This window comes from Macrosteles quadrilineatus, unplaced genomic scaffold (assembly GCF_028750875.1).
Source record: "Macrosteles quadrilineatus isolate MER2022 unplaced genomic scaffold, UCM_ALF_1.0 Scaffold_1__1_contigs__length_201487025, whole genome shotgun sequence".
Taxonomy (NCBI): Eukaryota; Metazoa; Arthropoda; class Insecta; order Hemiptera; family Cicadellidae; genus Macrosteles; species Macrosteles quadrilineatus.
Window position 1 is genome coordinate 198,243,508 of NW_026542594.1, and position 14,555 is coordinate 198,258,062.

A 14,555-nucleotide genomic window follows, 5' to 3' on the forward strand; every position below is an offset into this window, starting at 1 on the left:
TATTACATCAAGCCACAAAACACAACACAAAACACAACTTAGCAATTAATGACTTTTTGTGACTTTAAAAACATTTAAAAATAGGGAAAATATGTCTAATGTTTTAGTTTGAATAAATATTTTGGGGTTATTCAAAATTCTTCACCAATGGTGATGAATATTTTTTAATCATCACTATATCAGAATTTGAGACAGATATTTAAAAGTACTTCCCAACACGGCATTACAAAAAATACTCAAATTGATTGCACTGCTAATCGAGCACAGTTCATTTTCCCAATAATTAAGCCCAAGTCACTAAGTTTACATCACAGCTTTCCGTTCCGATGAAAAGTAAGAACTGCAAAATAAACTATACGTGAGGTGTCATGTCATGTCAGTGATTTAATGGCTTCATGGTAACGTAATAGAAAAAAACTAGGCTGCATAGCAAATTAAAGACATTGCTGATCACTATATCAAACAGGCAGATAATGAAAACTCAGCGAAACTGTCAAGGATGTACATAATCATGCAGATTTTAAAATCTCGCAGGAAGAAAAAAAACATAGAAAACTGTAGTACAGAGACACAATTATCTGTTCTCTGCCAAAGCCCAGAAGTGGTACAAAACAATACAAAACGGAAATTCCCAAAAGACCCCGGAAAATAACTCTACCTAACAGCAACCCTCAGCTAAAAAAATGACAACATTTTCAAGGAAATTAACAATTATATGAGAGTAGATAAGAAAACTTCCAAAAACCAATTGTTACGTTTATGCTGTTTATTTTTGGAATCATTCATCCGAGGCCATATCCCGTTTTCTGGGTTAGGTAAGCCTGAACCGGTCCCCGGTGAAAACGATAGGTACAGTACCTTCTTTCCCTTTCCTCAAATCCCAGGAACTTTTGATGTCTTATAATTGTGGAAAAAACTGACATATTGTGTGTTTTAAATCTAACAAAACTTAAATTTTACCCGAACGATGATCTCTTGAAATTTATAAACAACAAATCTAACAACTGACATACTGGAAGCAAGCACATTTTGTGTACTTCGAAACTACAGTACATGGATTATTAAAAGCCTACCCATCGGCTTAGAAAAAGAGTAAAAAACATAGTCAGCTGATCAGCTCAGCACAGCAGTCAGCTGCAGCAACAGCTCCATCTGTTTCTGTTTGTTTATCGAGAAGATGTTTATGTTTTAAGCCAGTTCACTTATTTTCTTTTACTTAATCAGCTTACTTAAATTCTGAGTGTGACTTTTATTGTTTTTAAAAGTGCAAATAGTAAAAAGAAATCAGTATAAAGTTGTATCGTGATGTGTGTTAAGAACTTTCCCGTTTTGTAGCAAGTAGAACTGACCTAAACTTTGGCTGGATATTCTCTATACACAACATTCACTGATGAAATTGTATGCTCCTGCCTCTGATTAACTCCTATTGTGCTTATTAGCTATTAATAGAATGGATTACAAAATAAGAAAAGAAGTAATTCATGCTGGAAAAGAATTCAAGCCAATTGGTAATGGCTCAAAGGTAGGTAGGCCTAGGCCTAGGCCTAATCTAACTTATTTAATAAATAATTGCATTATTATTTTGTGTTTAAAATGTGGCTGAGAAACCTTTTCTAGGGTTGCCATATCACTGTCTAAAGAGGAGATTTTAGGTGGCGGCCCCCACTAACTTAGTGAATAATATGTAACTTACAAATTAACGGAGAAGCCAAATTGGGATATATAGCCTAGGCCCTATATAACTTAGCCTAACTTTGCAAGAAGGGTAGACTTTCATAAGTTATATGTTGTCAAAAACAACCGAATTAAAATAACTTATCGATCGATATTTTTTATACGATTGCTTATTTCAATCGATATATTGTTTGGTTAAGTTATGTTAGCCTAACCTAACTAACCAAACGATATATCAAATGAAATAATCGATATACTATCAATCGATATTTTCATTCTGTTGTTTTTGACAACAGATATGAAAGTCTACCCCTCAAGAATATTAGAACAAAAACAGTATATAAGTTAGATCATTAACATAAACAAAATAATTATGTTAGGCTACTGGCCCAAAAGTAAACATGTTTTTAAACAATATTCGGGCCAGTTACCTACGTAATTTGTTTACGTTTATAATCAATAAAGGTAGGTACCGTTTCTGTTTAAATAATATTCGTGCTACATACCCTAGTCAATAACTTAGGCCCTAAGTTATTCAAATATCGTACGCAAAAACATACTGTATGTTGCATCTTGCAACTCAAAAACAAGAGCCTAATACAAATAACCAACGTAAACAAAACGTTCTCTGTCTGCTTGACTCGGTTCATAGTGATCACCTATGATAAGCTTCATACTAACTTAGTGACCACTCCAATACCTTCGGGCTGGCCTGCAGACGTGCAATTGAAGAACTGAGAACAATGGTGGAAAAACTCAGGATGTTGCTAGCCAAAGTGAAACCAAGGAATAAGTCAGTAGAAAAAGCAAGTGTTGAGTTATTTCATGATGGGTTAGCCTCTGGATCAAGGTAATGCAAATATAAAAGGTTTAATTTACCTGTTGCGTCAATTGATCCTTAAGTTATGAAATAACTACGGCCGTTTCGTACTGCTAAACGAGTACATCTTCAGGTCATGAACGTTAAAATACGGCCTTCTCATCCATGGGTGGAGTCGTCTGAGGAGTCAGTCATGACTCATCATCTAACGCTACCGGTTACGCAACTCTCGTGTTCGGACTACTTGGCCAAGTTTTTTAATTGTAAATATTTTAATGTTTCGTATGTGTTCGTGTTATGTGTCCTAAATGTGCTGACGACTCCACCCATGGATGAGAAGGCCGTATTTTAACGTTCATGACCTGAAGATGTACTCGTTTAGCAGTACGAAACGGCCGTAGTTATTTCATAACTTAAGGATCAATTGACGCAACAGGTAAATTAAACCTTTTATATTTGAGTTATTTCAGTCATTAACTTAAATAATAATATTTGCAAACGTAAACATTTAAGTTACTGTTACTTTAATTGTAAAAGTGCCTTTACGTAGGCTAATGTATTCTAGTGAATAATAATAAAAGATGAGCTAAATTTATAAACTTAAAACCTAGTAATCTCTGGTGAAATCCAGTAAAATGGCAACCCTAACCTTTTCCAACTCAATTTAATTCATTTAAAAAAAACTTAATGGATTTATCGAGATAGGTAATCTTGGACAATTAACCAACCTGAGAGCTCTGAAATTACCTGCCGGTATTTCTTAATATATTTTGATGACTTAACAGAGTTTTGACATAGCCTAAACATATGTGGGATCGTTTCAACATTGATAAGTTAGTCTAGCTGCCACTTTCTTAGCCAGTACCGGGCGTCTTTCCCACTGATCAGCACAGCAGCCATCATCACAATTTTATGGTTTATTATGGTCTCAAATAATTCAATGCTAATTGCAACTTCTTTCATTTCTAGGTTTACTTTCATTTTCAAACCAAACTATGTGATCAAGATGAAACCCTGATAGATGACAGTCACAAGTTGGGAAAACCAATGGAGTTGGTTTTAGGTAAAAAATTCAAATTGGAGGTTTGGGAAACGATTGTTCAAGCCATGGCAGTTGGAGAAATAGCAAAGTTCTCCGTTGACAAGAGTGTAAGTTACTGTAGGCCTAAATATTTCTGTAGTAGGTAGATTAAAAAAAAAAAAATGGACTGATGTGGCAGTCAGCCGTAGCCTACTGACTTTAAAACAATCTTAATTTCCAAGAGTGTGTCAAAAGCTGTAACTTACAGAGCTTTGAGGAGTAGTGGAGACGAAAAATAACATTTTAAACCATGAATGTTGTCGGTTTGACTACTGAGGCTTGACCCTTGACTAAACCCTTGAGGTAAAGAAATCGGGGGTAGTATTTCAAAGTGGAGAGGCAAGCGTGTTGGTGCGGGTGTACTCTGTTCCACTATGCTTTTATGCACCTATGTACTAGATGTCGATGTCGAGGCCGATGCCGAAGCATCGAACGCGCCAACTGACTGTCTACGTCCACGGAATGAACCCAAACTGGAGCCGGAGCGGGTTAACGCACTGGACCGAGGACAACCTGAAGTTGATAGATTCGAACCGAATGAAGCTGGATCTGGAATAGTGTCTGGAATGGGAATGGTGGTAGTACGAACTGAAAATGAAATTGACGTGGATGCTATTATTGGTGTCAACGACAACACTGCTCGTCCCCCTGCAGAAGCAGAAGACAAAATTCTAACCTCAGAAGACTTAACCCCAAACAAAAAACCAACATATGCAAAAGCGTTGGGGAGTAAAAAACCTAAAGGAAAAGTGGTGGAAAGTGCTAAGTCAAGCGTGTTCAACAGACCGGAAGTCATTATAGGGACTTGTGGGGAGCAAACGAGTCTTAAACCTGCCGGAAATCAAGCCTTGTTCTTTGTATCAAGATTGTCACCTAATACGACTAAAGATGGACTAGCCCAATTTCTGGGTGATAAGGGTGTAACTGACTGTGAGTGCTTTGAACTTGGATCAAGGTTCAAAACATATAAATCCTTCAAGATAGCACTGCCTGAAAACCTAGCTGACGTGATTCTCAACCCCAAGTTCTGGCCTAAGGGAATTCTGGTAAGAAACTTCATTCCCAAAAAACGTAGTTCTACACCATCCCATTCTTTTTTAGGGAGGACAGTTTACAGGTCAGTGGTAAAATAGCAAACCTTGTGTTACCAATCCTTCCTAGGCTAGAGACTGATTGCTGTCGTCCCCTCGATTCAGACCCACAGACTTGTAATAGCAATAGGCCTAGTGAAAACAACATTGTGTTGAATACAGATTCTAACAGTAGCCTAGTGACAGATCTCAATAAATTAGATAAATTGTCCCATTCTACTAATTTTAAAGTAGCTGCGTTAAATGTTCAGTGTCTAAGGAACAAAAGTGAAACACTGTCAATATTTTTACAGGAAGTTAAGTCTGACTTTCTTTGTTTAACTGAGCATTGGTTAACTTGCGATGAGAGTGACTTTTATACAAATCTGCTTGACTTGAAACTTGTGAACATTTACTGTCGCAAAATTCATAGAAATGGAGGTACTGCTATATTTGCCAAGTCAAATTATGAATGCAGGGAAATCAACCTGGATACCTTTTGTCTAGAACTTGACTTTGAAGTAGCTGCTATTTTAATTGACAATATTGGTACCATATTGTTGTCTGTCTACAGATCCCCTAACGGGAATTTCAATAGCTTTATCGACCAGCTGGACCAATGTCTGACTCATGTCTCGGGCCTCAATCCTAGGAACCTGATATTGTGTGGTGATTTTAATATTCATCTTGAGCGTCCGTCTACTGAAGAGTCTATCTTTGTTAACCTACTCAGATCCTATGGACTGTATGTGGCATCCCGGCAACCAACAAGAGGGACTGCATGTCTCGATTCTGTGGCGTCAAACTTCGACTCTTGGAGGGTGAAAGCTGAGGTCGTTCCTTCACTTGTAGCCGACCATGATGGTGCTGTGATCCTGAGTGTGAATTGCTCTGAGGTAAGCCGTAATTCTAACCCTTCTTGGCTTAAGGACTACTCTATCATTAAGCGACCCATCTGTATGGAAAATTTGCCTTTGTTTAGGTATGAGATCTCAAATATAGATTGGAATATACTGAACACAGTGACTGAACCAAAACTTGCTTTCGATCTTTTCTCAGGGTTGTTCTTTGATAAATTTGATAATGTTTTTCCAGCAAAATTATGTAACCCCAAGCGTAATGTCTGTCCTGACGGCCCTGGTTCAAGGCCTAACGAATCAGCAAATTGTTGGTACACAACTGAACTGAGGAGGATCAGAAATTACATGTCTTTTGTTTATGACCTGTATAAGGGTTCTAATGATATGTGTAGGAAAGGGCAGCTCTATTCTCTTTATTTGCAGATCAAGAGGAATTATAGGGTTAGAGTAAATGTGGCCAAGAAATTGTTCAATGCTGAATTCATCCTTAGTGCCCCTAACCCATGTAAAGCTGCGTGGGACATAATCAATAAGGAAAGAGCCCCAGGTCCAGGGCCTAAAATCCAAGCATCCCCTGATGAGTTTAATGAGTATATTTTACGAGTGTGGCTGGAAGCATCATCTCTGATCTACCTGTGTTGCAGACGAACCCTCTGGATTCTATGCCGGACTTCTCCTCCGTCCATTCATTTACCTGCTGGAATACTGTGAGTGTAAGAGAGATCTCTCAAACTATTAAGAATTTTAAAGACTCTAAGAGCCAAGATGTCTATGGCCTTTCTGCACATGTTCTCAGGGCTGTTGCAGATCTTGTGGCCGTTCCTCTCACGCACCTGGTAAACTTGTGCCTGGCTCATGGATCTTTTCCGGACTCTTTAAAAAAGGCCCGGACTGTGCCCATCTTCAAGAAAGGGGACCCTGCACTCATGGAAAATTTCCGCCCCATCTCTATCCTCCCTATCTTTTCTAAGGTGATGGAGACGGTGATGAAGAAGCAACTCCTCTCATATTTTGAAAAGAATGGCCTACTGGTGGACTCACAACATGGTTTTCGTAGCGGTCGATCTACCACCTCTGCACTCCTAAGCCTGGTCGACACCATATCCCAGGCCTTCGAGGAAAATTAATCGGTCCACCTCAGCCTTTGTGACCTCAGCAAGGCTTTTGACGTTGTGTCACATGACATCCTTCTGGCCAAGCTGAGAAAATACGGAATTGGCGGTGCAGTTTTCAGCTCTCTTGTGGACTACCTTGGCAACCGCAAACAAATAGTGACAATCATGGGAGCTTCATCTACTATGGGCTCTCTTCCCCATGGAGTTCCGCAGGGATCGGTTCTGGGCCCTCTCCTTTTCACAATCATGATCAATGACCTTGCTACTACCAGTCATGCCCTCCTGTTTGCAGATGATACCACCTTAGTCACAAAGGGTAAGAACATCAACCCGCTGCTGGAGGAGGCAAACAACTCCCTGAGGTTGGCCAAGGACTGGTTTATAGCCAACAAACTCAAGATCAACGAGGAGAAGACTCAGACCCTTATGTGTTCCTTAAAGATCGGACTTGAGGACAACAGCGTGAAGCTGCTTGGGTTCTGGTTGGATTCTAGGCTAAGTTGGCACCACCATATAGAAAAGGTATGTGTAAAGCTCTCAAGAGTTCTTCACCTTTTAAGGAAGCTTAGGACCACCATTACCAGACCATATTTGCTAGCGGTGTATCACACACTGTTCCACAGTCATCTCACGTATGGCCTGGTTCTGTGGGGTCATTCTCCATCGACACAGGAAGTACTAGTGGAATCATTTTATGAGAAAATTTGACCTAACCCCAACAAAATTGCAACACAAGCAATTTTTTTTTTTAATGATAGCTATGAGTGTCTTTAATAACCCCTCAAAAATCGCCATCAATCGTACCTTGGCAACAAGCCCAAAAATTCAAAATGGCCGCCAAGAGGGCTGCCAAAATATATATTTTGGCATATATCTCGAGAACGGTTAGTTTTATCAAAAACGTTATTTTAGCAAATATGTAGCTCTTTTAATGCCGATCAGTTTTTATATATGCATTTTGTCTGTCAGACGTATGGTATGGCCGCAATTTGAAGAGCCGTACTTCATTAAAATCTGAATTTTTTCACAAAAATTCAAAATTTTCATTTTTTGATGACTTAATGTTAGAAAACACAAATTGTACGTGAAAACATTATAATTAAAAGTTGTTTGCCGTGTGGTTTCCTACTTATTTTCAGTTTTACTTGGGATTTTATGATCATGAAAGTTTGTTGCATGATTAAAATAATTTCCCATTTTAAAAGATAAGTAAGAAGCCAGAATATGGATATGTAATAAAAAATATATGCTATTTAAATCATACAATTTTATTCAATACTACAAAATAAAAAGATCCCTATATACAATATGTACAACATGAACATATACACGTAGTTTTACCACAGTGTTAACATAATTTGGCCAAATGATTTAAAAGTTTAGTCAACATTTTCAAAAATACTATTCTCATCGTCTTTTTCTTTGTCCAATGAAAACTGGAGACTGTTTTCACAATTGTTTTCTAAACAATGACCACAGGAAATAGTGAAGTTGAATCCATTTTTTTTACACACACATCTCATTGAATTACAAGGAGTCTTGCAATTGCATCTAATCATTTTTAACAATGTCTCTGGTGCTGCTGCCAAATCCATCGTTTGGGGCACATACATGTTGTCCTGCAAAGTCCATCCCCAGTCTGTAGTTATCATACTATCTTCTGCCCTTTTCCATATTTGAATTTGTAAATAGGCATGCAGACTATGAAACTTTACTGCTGACTCTGTTGGAGGAAGTTGCTGAGGCTTTACAAAGCTTTTAGCATTTTTTAATTTTGACAAAATACGTTTGTATCTACATGTGTTCATTGATTCGTTCTTATTCCAATTGAACAGACTAACCATTAGTTTCAGTCCGATTTCTTCAACTTGATCTGGACTCAGATTTGGTGAGCTGAAAGATGACAGCAGACCCTGAAAATACTCGTCTTCTAATGTTCTGTTGAATACAGATAGTTTTACGATGTGAAAAATCCTCGAAGTTGTGCACCCTGTATATGCGTGCAGAGCTAATAGAGATTTAGCTAAGTCTTCTCCAAGTGAGGATCTAATTTTTTTAATGTTATAAACATGATCTGAAAGTCGTTTGTCACTTCTGAATAGCAAGTTGTAATTTGTTGTACACCAATAGATAAGTAAAATAAGAAGATCTGTGTAACTAAAGGAAAGAAAGCGACTGTGTAAAAAAAAAAATAAGTAGAAAACCACATGGCAAACAACTTTTAAATTATTTTGACGTACAATTTGTATTTTCTAACATTAAGTCATCAAAAAATTAAAATTTTGAATTTTTGTGAAAAAGACATATTATAATGAAGTACGGATCTTCAAATTGCAGCCATACCATACGTCTGACAGACAAAATGCATGTATAAAAACTGATCGGCATTAAAAGAGCTACATATTTGCTAAAATAACGTTTTTGATAAAACTAACCGTTCTCGAGATATATGCCAAAATATATATTTTGGCAGCCATCTTGGCGGCCATTTTGAATTTTAGGGCATGTTGCCAAGGTACGATTCATGGCGATTTTTGAGGGCTTATTAAGGGCACTCTTAGCTATCATTAAGAAAAAAAATGCTCGTGTTGCAATTTTGTTGGGGTTTAACACTATAATGATTCCACTATACTCCTACTACAAAAGAGGGCGATGAGAATAATAACATCTTCTGGCTACAAAGCACACTGTCGGCCTATCTTCCTGGAGTTGGGTGTGTTGACTGTCTACAGCCAGTATGTCCTTAACATCTTGACCCTGCTGAAGATGAATATTCACCATTTTGTAGTCAGAGACAATGTACATAGCCATCATACCCGCCAAGCTTGCGATGTTGATTTGCCGAGATGCCGTTTAGCCCGCTCACTGAAGAGTTATCCTCGGTCGGCGATAAGGCTGTTTAATTCCTTGCCGGTTCATGTGCGCAATCTGGACTTTGATGATTTTAAGACGGCCCTGCGTGACAAGCTGGTTAATAGGCCTCTTTACAGCCTCGAAGAGCTAGGCAACGAGCCACTTTTTAGCCATTGCCACAGTGTAAATAGTATTGTGTAAATAGTATTTTAGTATTTAAGTAATATGACGCAGTCATGCCGATTTCATCGGTCAACGACTTAGACTCCAAGTAAGTACTAGTTTACCCGCTCAACTACCGGTCCTCTCCGCTATGCTCTAGCTTCGTTTTTCCACTATGTTTTCACTCTTAACACTTGTGTTCAAGATTTTAATTTCTTTTTGTCGTCTATAAAATGTCTGTGATTATACTGTTAATTATTTGGATCGAGTCTTAGTGATAGGTACTACTTAGCTACTATTATTGATTTACATTAACACTTTTGATTTTGTACAGTTAGTGGGATCGTACCCGTTTGTATCAAAGACCTTGAGAGATGCGGGCAAACCCAACTCTCAAAGAGTCCACTGCTGTGGGACGACTCTTCAGAATCAGGGCATCGGACATGAAGATCTCAATCAGCTGATCAAAGAGCCACAAGATCTTCAGTTTGTTATTGGTGAGCAAGTCTGAGTGTTTAGCTACAGTAGGCTTTCTCCTATTGATATACTTTGGGTCATACTAGTTATAAATGAGAACAAATCATTATAAGTTAGCACTAAATGGATATCCTTATATATAATACGTGAAGGCAATTTCTACGAAACACTACCCCTCCGTTAATAATGGACGGATTTTTACAAACCATGTGTCAAAATTAAGCATTTTTTTTTGTAGACGCCCCCTTTCACCAATTCCTGTAATAAAAGTCCTCGGGCTTTGCCCCACAGGCTATCAAAATCCCAATGTATTTTTTATGGAGAAAATATTTTGTTTACTAAACATACGAACAATTTGTATTAATTACAGCTGTTCATAATAAACACATGATACATACAAGAAGGTTCGTTTTCAGAATGAGTTCGTTATCAATTTCGATATCCTAACTGGAGTGGTGTGATTGATTACATTATCTTTGAGTTGACTCTTTTAAGTCATCGGAAATTTTTACTGTTATTTGTTTTGAAATAACGCCTGTAATACTTTGCAATTGCTCAAATTCGAGCAACAGGTGCACTAGTGTTTAATATTGTCTGACTGAGCTGCTAGGTGATGTATCAAGGTAACTGGTAAAACCTGGTAGTCTTTAACACATCGATCGGCAGGCGTTTCCGCAACTTGAATCACTGTCTTGGTTGAGTCTTATAGGCTACGGCCTCCTGTGAACTACCTTAGCACTATTGCACATCTTTTGTACATCTAAACAAACATTATAATTTACATATTCAGCTACTATGACGATACTAGTCGTAATGGGTGGAAACTAGCTAGAATTTTATAGCATGAAGTAAAGAACAAAACACTAGTGTCAGTTTTAAACTAACTTACTCAATCACAAATGAGGTTGATGAATAACTTAATTTACTCTTGTAACAATAACATCAGTACCTACGTACCAAATAGCACAAATAGAGACAATTATTGTGTGTAGGTGAAAACGTGAGTCTTTCTCATATGATTAACAGAACCATTCAAAGTCATTCTTGAGCTCTGTTGCATTGTCTATAGCAATGTAATGTTGATAAATGACACTAAATAGCTTCTAATATTTCCTCGTTTTCTAACACACCAAAGAACTCACATGTCCAACAGAAAAATTAATCCTTAAATTTAGAAAGATTTAGGCTCTAAAACTTATTATGATTACCTTGCTTTTTAGAACTTCTGAAAGTGGAAAACGCAGGAGAATATGAGAGGGAAAGTTGGCAATTGTCGGAGGATGAGAAGTTGGCAGCAGTGCCACGACTACGAGAACAGGGTAACCTACTGTACCAACAGAAACAATATCAAGCTGCCGCTGACAAGTACGCTGAGGCCATCGGCTACATAGAACAACTGTTGCTAAAGTAAGTAAAGTTCTCTACTCTACATTGAAGAAAAACAGAGGACAGATCGGTGTGCATTTTACTTCATTATCGAACACTATTAAGTTTCTTAACTTATATCTTCTTATTATGTTTCTTGATGTGTATTTATTGGTTTGGTAAACTTACATATTGTTCTCTTGCTAGAGAGAAACCTCGAGATGTGGAGTGGAATGATTTAAATGCCAAGAAGCTGCCTCTCCTGCTAAACTACGCACAGTGCAAGCTCCTACTGAAGGACTATTATCCAGTGATCGAACACTGTTCGACTGTTCTAGAGTTTGAACCAGGTTAGAGAATAATCGTACTAACTTAGGAACTAAGGCTTCCTCAGTTAACGCTACAAACTTGGTCTTCAAAGTCCAATAAAGGTCATCTTGCGCTACTGTTAGCGCTAGTAGTTAGTCCCGCGGTTTGCATGGGCTCGAGAGACAATTCCGCCCGTCTCCCCTCTTGCATGCGGGGGAATTTTTCTCTTCCTTGTGCCCCCAAACCTCTTAAAAATTCTTGGGCCCCTGGGACCATTTACTAAACCAGCCAGATATTGCTGTACAATTAAATTGCTCTAATTGTTTAATTAGGTAAGCAATTCTCAAATAGTGTTCTTTTTAACAAAACTATTCTTAGTAACTATGCTCTAGAGGTTTGAAAGAGAGGGGAAAATACGTTGTACTCTGGAAAAATAAATTAAATTAAAAGTAAAACATACATTTTGTCCTAAATACGTAACGGAGGTTTTTGGATAAAGTTCTATACGTTGAAAATGGCTTCAGAAAGTCACCAAACGGCTTTAAAAATAACCAACAGAGGATCCCCAGACCTCCTCATTTTTGGGGTGTGTCCCATACCCCTAATTTCCCCCTCCCCCTTGCCGAGTTCCTAGAACTGCCACTTCACATCAGGCCGTCCAAACCAAACTGGTCCGAACAAAGGGAATGTCTCATATTTCACCATGTTTGTCTTAAATATGCTAACTATCTTTCTTCGTACTAGAAAACGTCAAGGCTCTGTTCAGACGAGGCAAGGCTCACGGAGCTGTGTGGAATATGAAGGAAGCAAAAGAAGATCTTGAACGAGCTGCAGAACTGGATCCATCCCTTGGCTCGACTGTTCGCGCGACGCTGTCTTCAATAAGCACCACGGTGAAACAGCGAGATGCCGCGGTCAAGGAACAGCTGGCTGGAAAAATGTTCTAGCGTAGCCGTTGCGATATATTTTACTGTCTGAGGGATCAATTTCTAACCGACTGATCTTAAAATTTATTTATACTAAACCTTAACTTTTTATGAGACTGCGACGTCCTTAAACTAGCTTTTTATAATAAGTATTTTGATGTATATTGTGTGTTTACAAACTGGTAATGTACTGGCTGTCAGTGCTCAAAATATATGTTAGACTAGTAGTAGAAAGTTTAAATAATTTGCCCAGTTTGTTAAAACAATCTTGTAAAAGATTTATTATTCCTGAAATTAGTGTGTTCAATGTTTTACTACTCATATAACTTAATGTGTTATTACTAAAGTTATCTCACTTCCAATTAGTTTTACAGTCTAACCTTGATATAACGAACCTTGATATAACAAATTCCTTGATATAACGAATTTTTTTTAATCCCCTAGAACTCTCCATAAGACACAATGTATATTTTACCTCTACATAACGAACAAACCATAACAACCACCTTGATTTAACGAATTTTTCGTGATTTCGGCTAAAATAAGACACCTCAATATAACGAATTTATCATTGTCAGAACCTCTACATAGCGAATTTAACCTCTGCATAACGAATTGCCTACATCTTTCCCTCGATATAACAAATCCCCCACCCAATTATTGTTTTGGGAAAAACTGTTTCTTTATCAAATGAAATGGAAAGGTCACGTCATCGCTTGCGCTAACATTCGTCTGCTCCACACATCTCTGTCTACTGTCGCTGCGCGCGCTATGTTGCAACTTGCAACTGAGAACTGATTTCATTCACTGAGGTGAGGACTGATGACGAGGACGACGTAATGTTCAGTAAGCTGTGATTGGGCGATAAGTAACTATGGGGAATTGTACAATTTTTGGATAAAGAGAAACCTAAGAAAGAATATAAAAACAAAACCAAAGAGAAAGAATAGCAACATCATTATTTTAACATTCCTTTTACGAGCGTTTTTATTATCCTTAAGTTGGCTATGATTATACACTTTTATAATGACTTATCTAATAATTAAATTGTTTTCAATACGATTTGTTTCAACTAGCAACACCAATGCTGATTATTATTGACATTCCTCTGTTGTGATTAATCAGTACTGTACTGTAAGTAGCCTACCGGCCTATCGCGAGCAGTAGCTTACAAAACTTTCTGCTGTTTTGTTTTGTTCTTTGTTCTTTACATGGTTTATGACTACACAATACAGTGTTTGGATAGGTTTTAGGAGGGTTAGAACAAGCTGTGATTTTAAACTTACAGTTTTTAACCTGTACCAAGGTCAAGCCAAAAAAAAAAAACAACTCAAACAATACTTGATTAAACGACCATATTATAAATTAACTAGCTGACCCGGCGAACTTCGTATCGCCTAAGTTATAGGTTTCCCCTAAGACAGACCGATGGAAAGAAAGTACCGTTACGTTTAATTTTCAAGATGATCTCGTTCGCATCGCTCAATCACGTCCTGGTTGAAGTTCGTTCGCTACGCTCACTCACCTTTGGGTTGGAGCTCGTTCGCTACGCTCACTCACCTTTAGGTTGGAGCTCGTTCGCTGCGCTCACTTGCCTTCAGGTTAGCTCGTTCGCTACGCTCACTCGCCTCCAGGTTGAAGTTCGTTCGCTACGCTCACTCACCTTTTGGTTGCAAATTAGCTGTTGTCGTAAATGTAAAAGAAATAATAGTGCTGCACCCTGTTGGTAATCCTTGTAACTTTAATGCTATTGAACATCATAGAACAGAACCAACTTGTTTAATTGAAACAGCTGTTAAGATTCATTAATTCCATTTCTCATAAGGTTAACATGGGAAACTCC

General features: G+C 37.9%; 1 protein-coding gene across 1 annotated transcript; it reads left to right on the forward strand.

Moving 5' to 3' along the window:
• Nucleotides 1-1,176: 1,176 nt before the first annotated feature.
• LOC128983490 (AH receptor-interacting protein-like) lies at nucleotides 1,177-14,264 on the forward strand. Its single transcript, XM_054402789.1, has 6 exons — nucleotides 1,177-1,522; nucleotides 3,464-3,643; nucleotides 9,970-10,132; nucleotides 11,333-11,519; nucleotides 11,685-11,827; nucleotides 12,531-14,264. The coding sequence occupies exons 1-6, from the start codon at nucleotides 1,451-1,453 to the stop codon at nucleotides 12,731-12,733; spliced, it is 948 nt and encodes a 315-aa protein (XP_054258764.1). The 5' UTR covers nucleotides 1,177-1,450; the 3' UTR covers nucleotides 12,734-14,264.
• The last annotated feature ends 291 nt before the right edge of the window (nucleotides 14,265-14,555 follow it).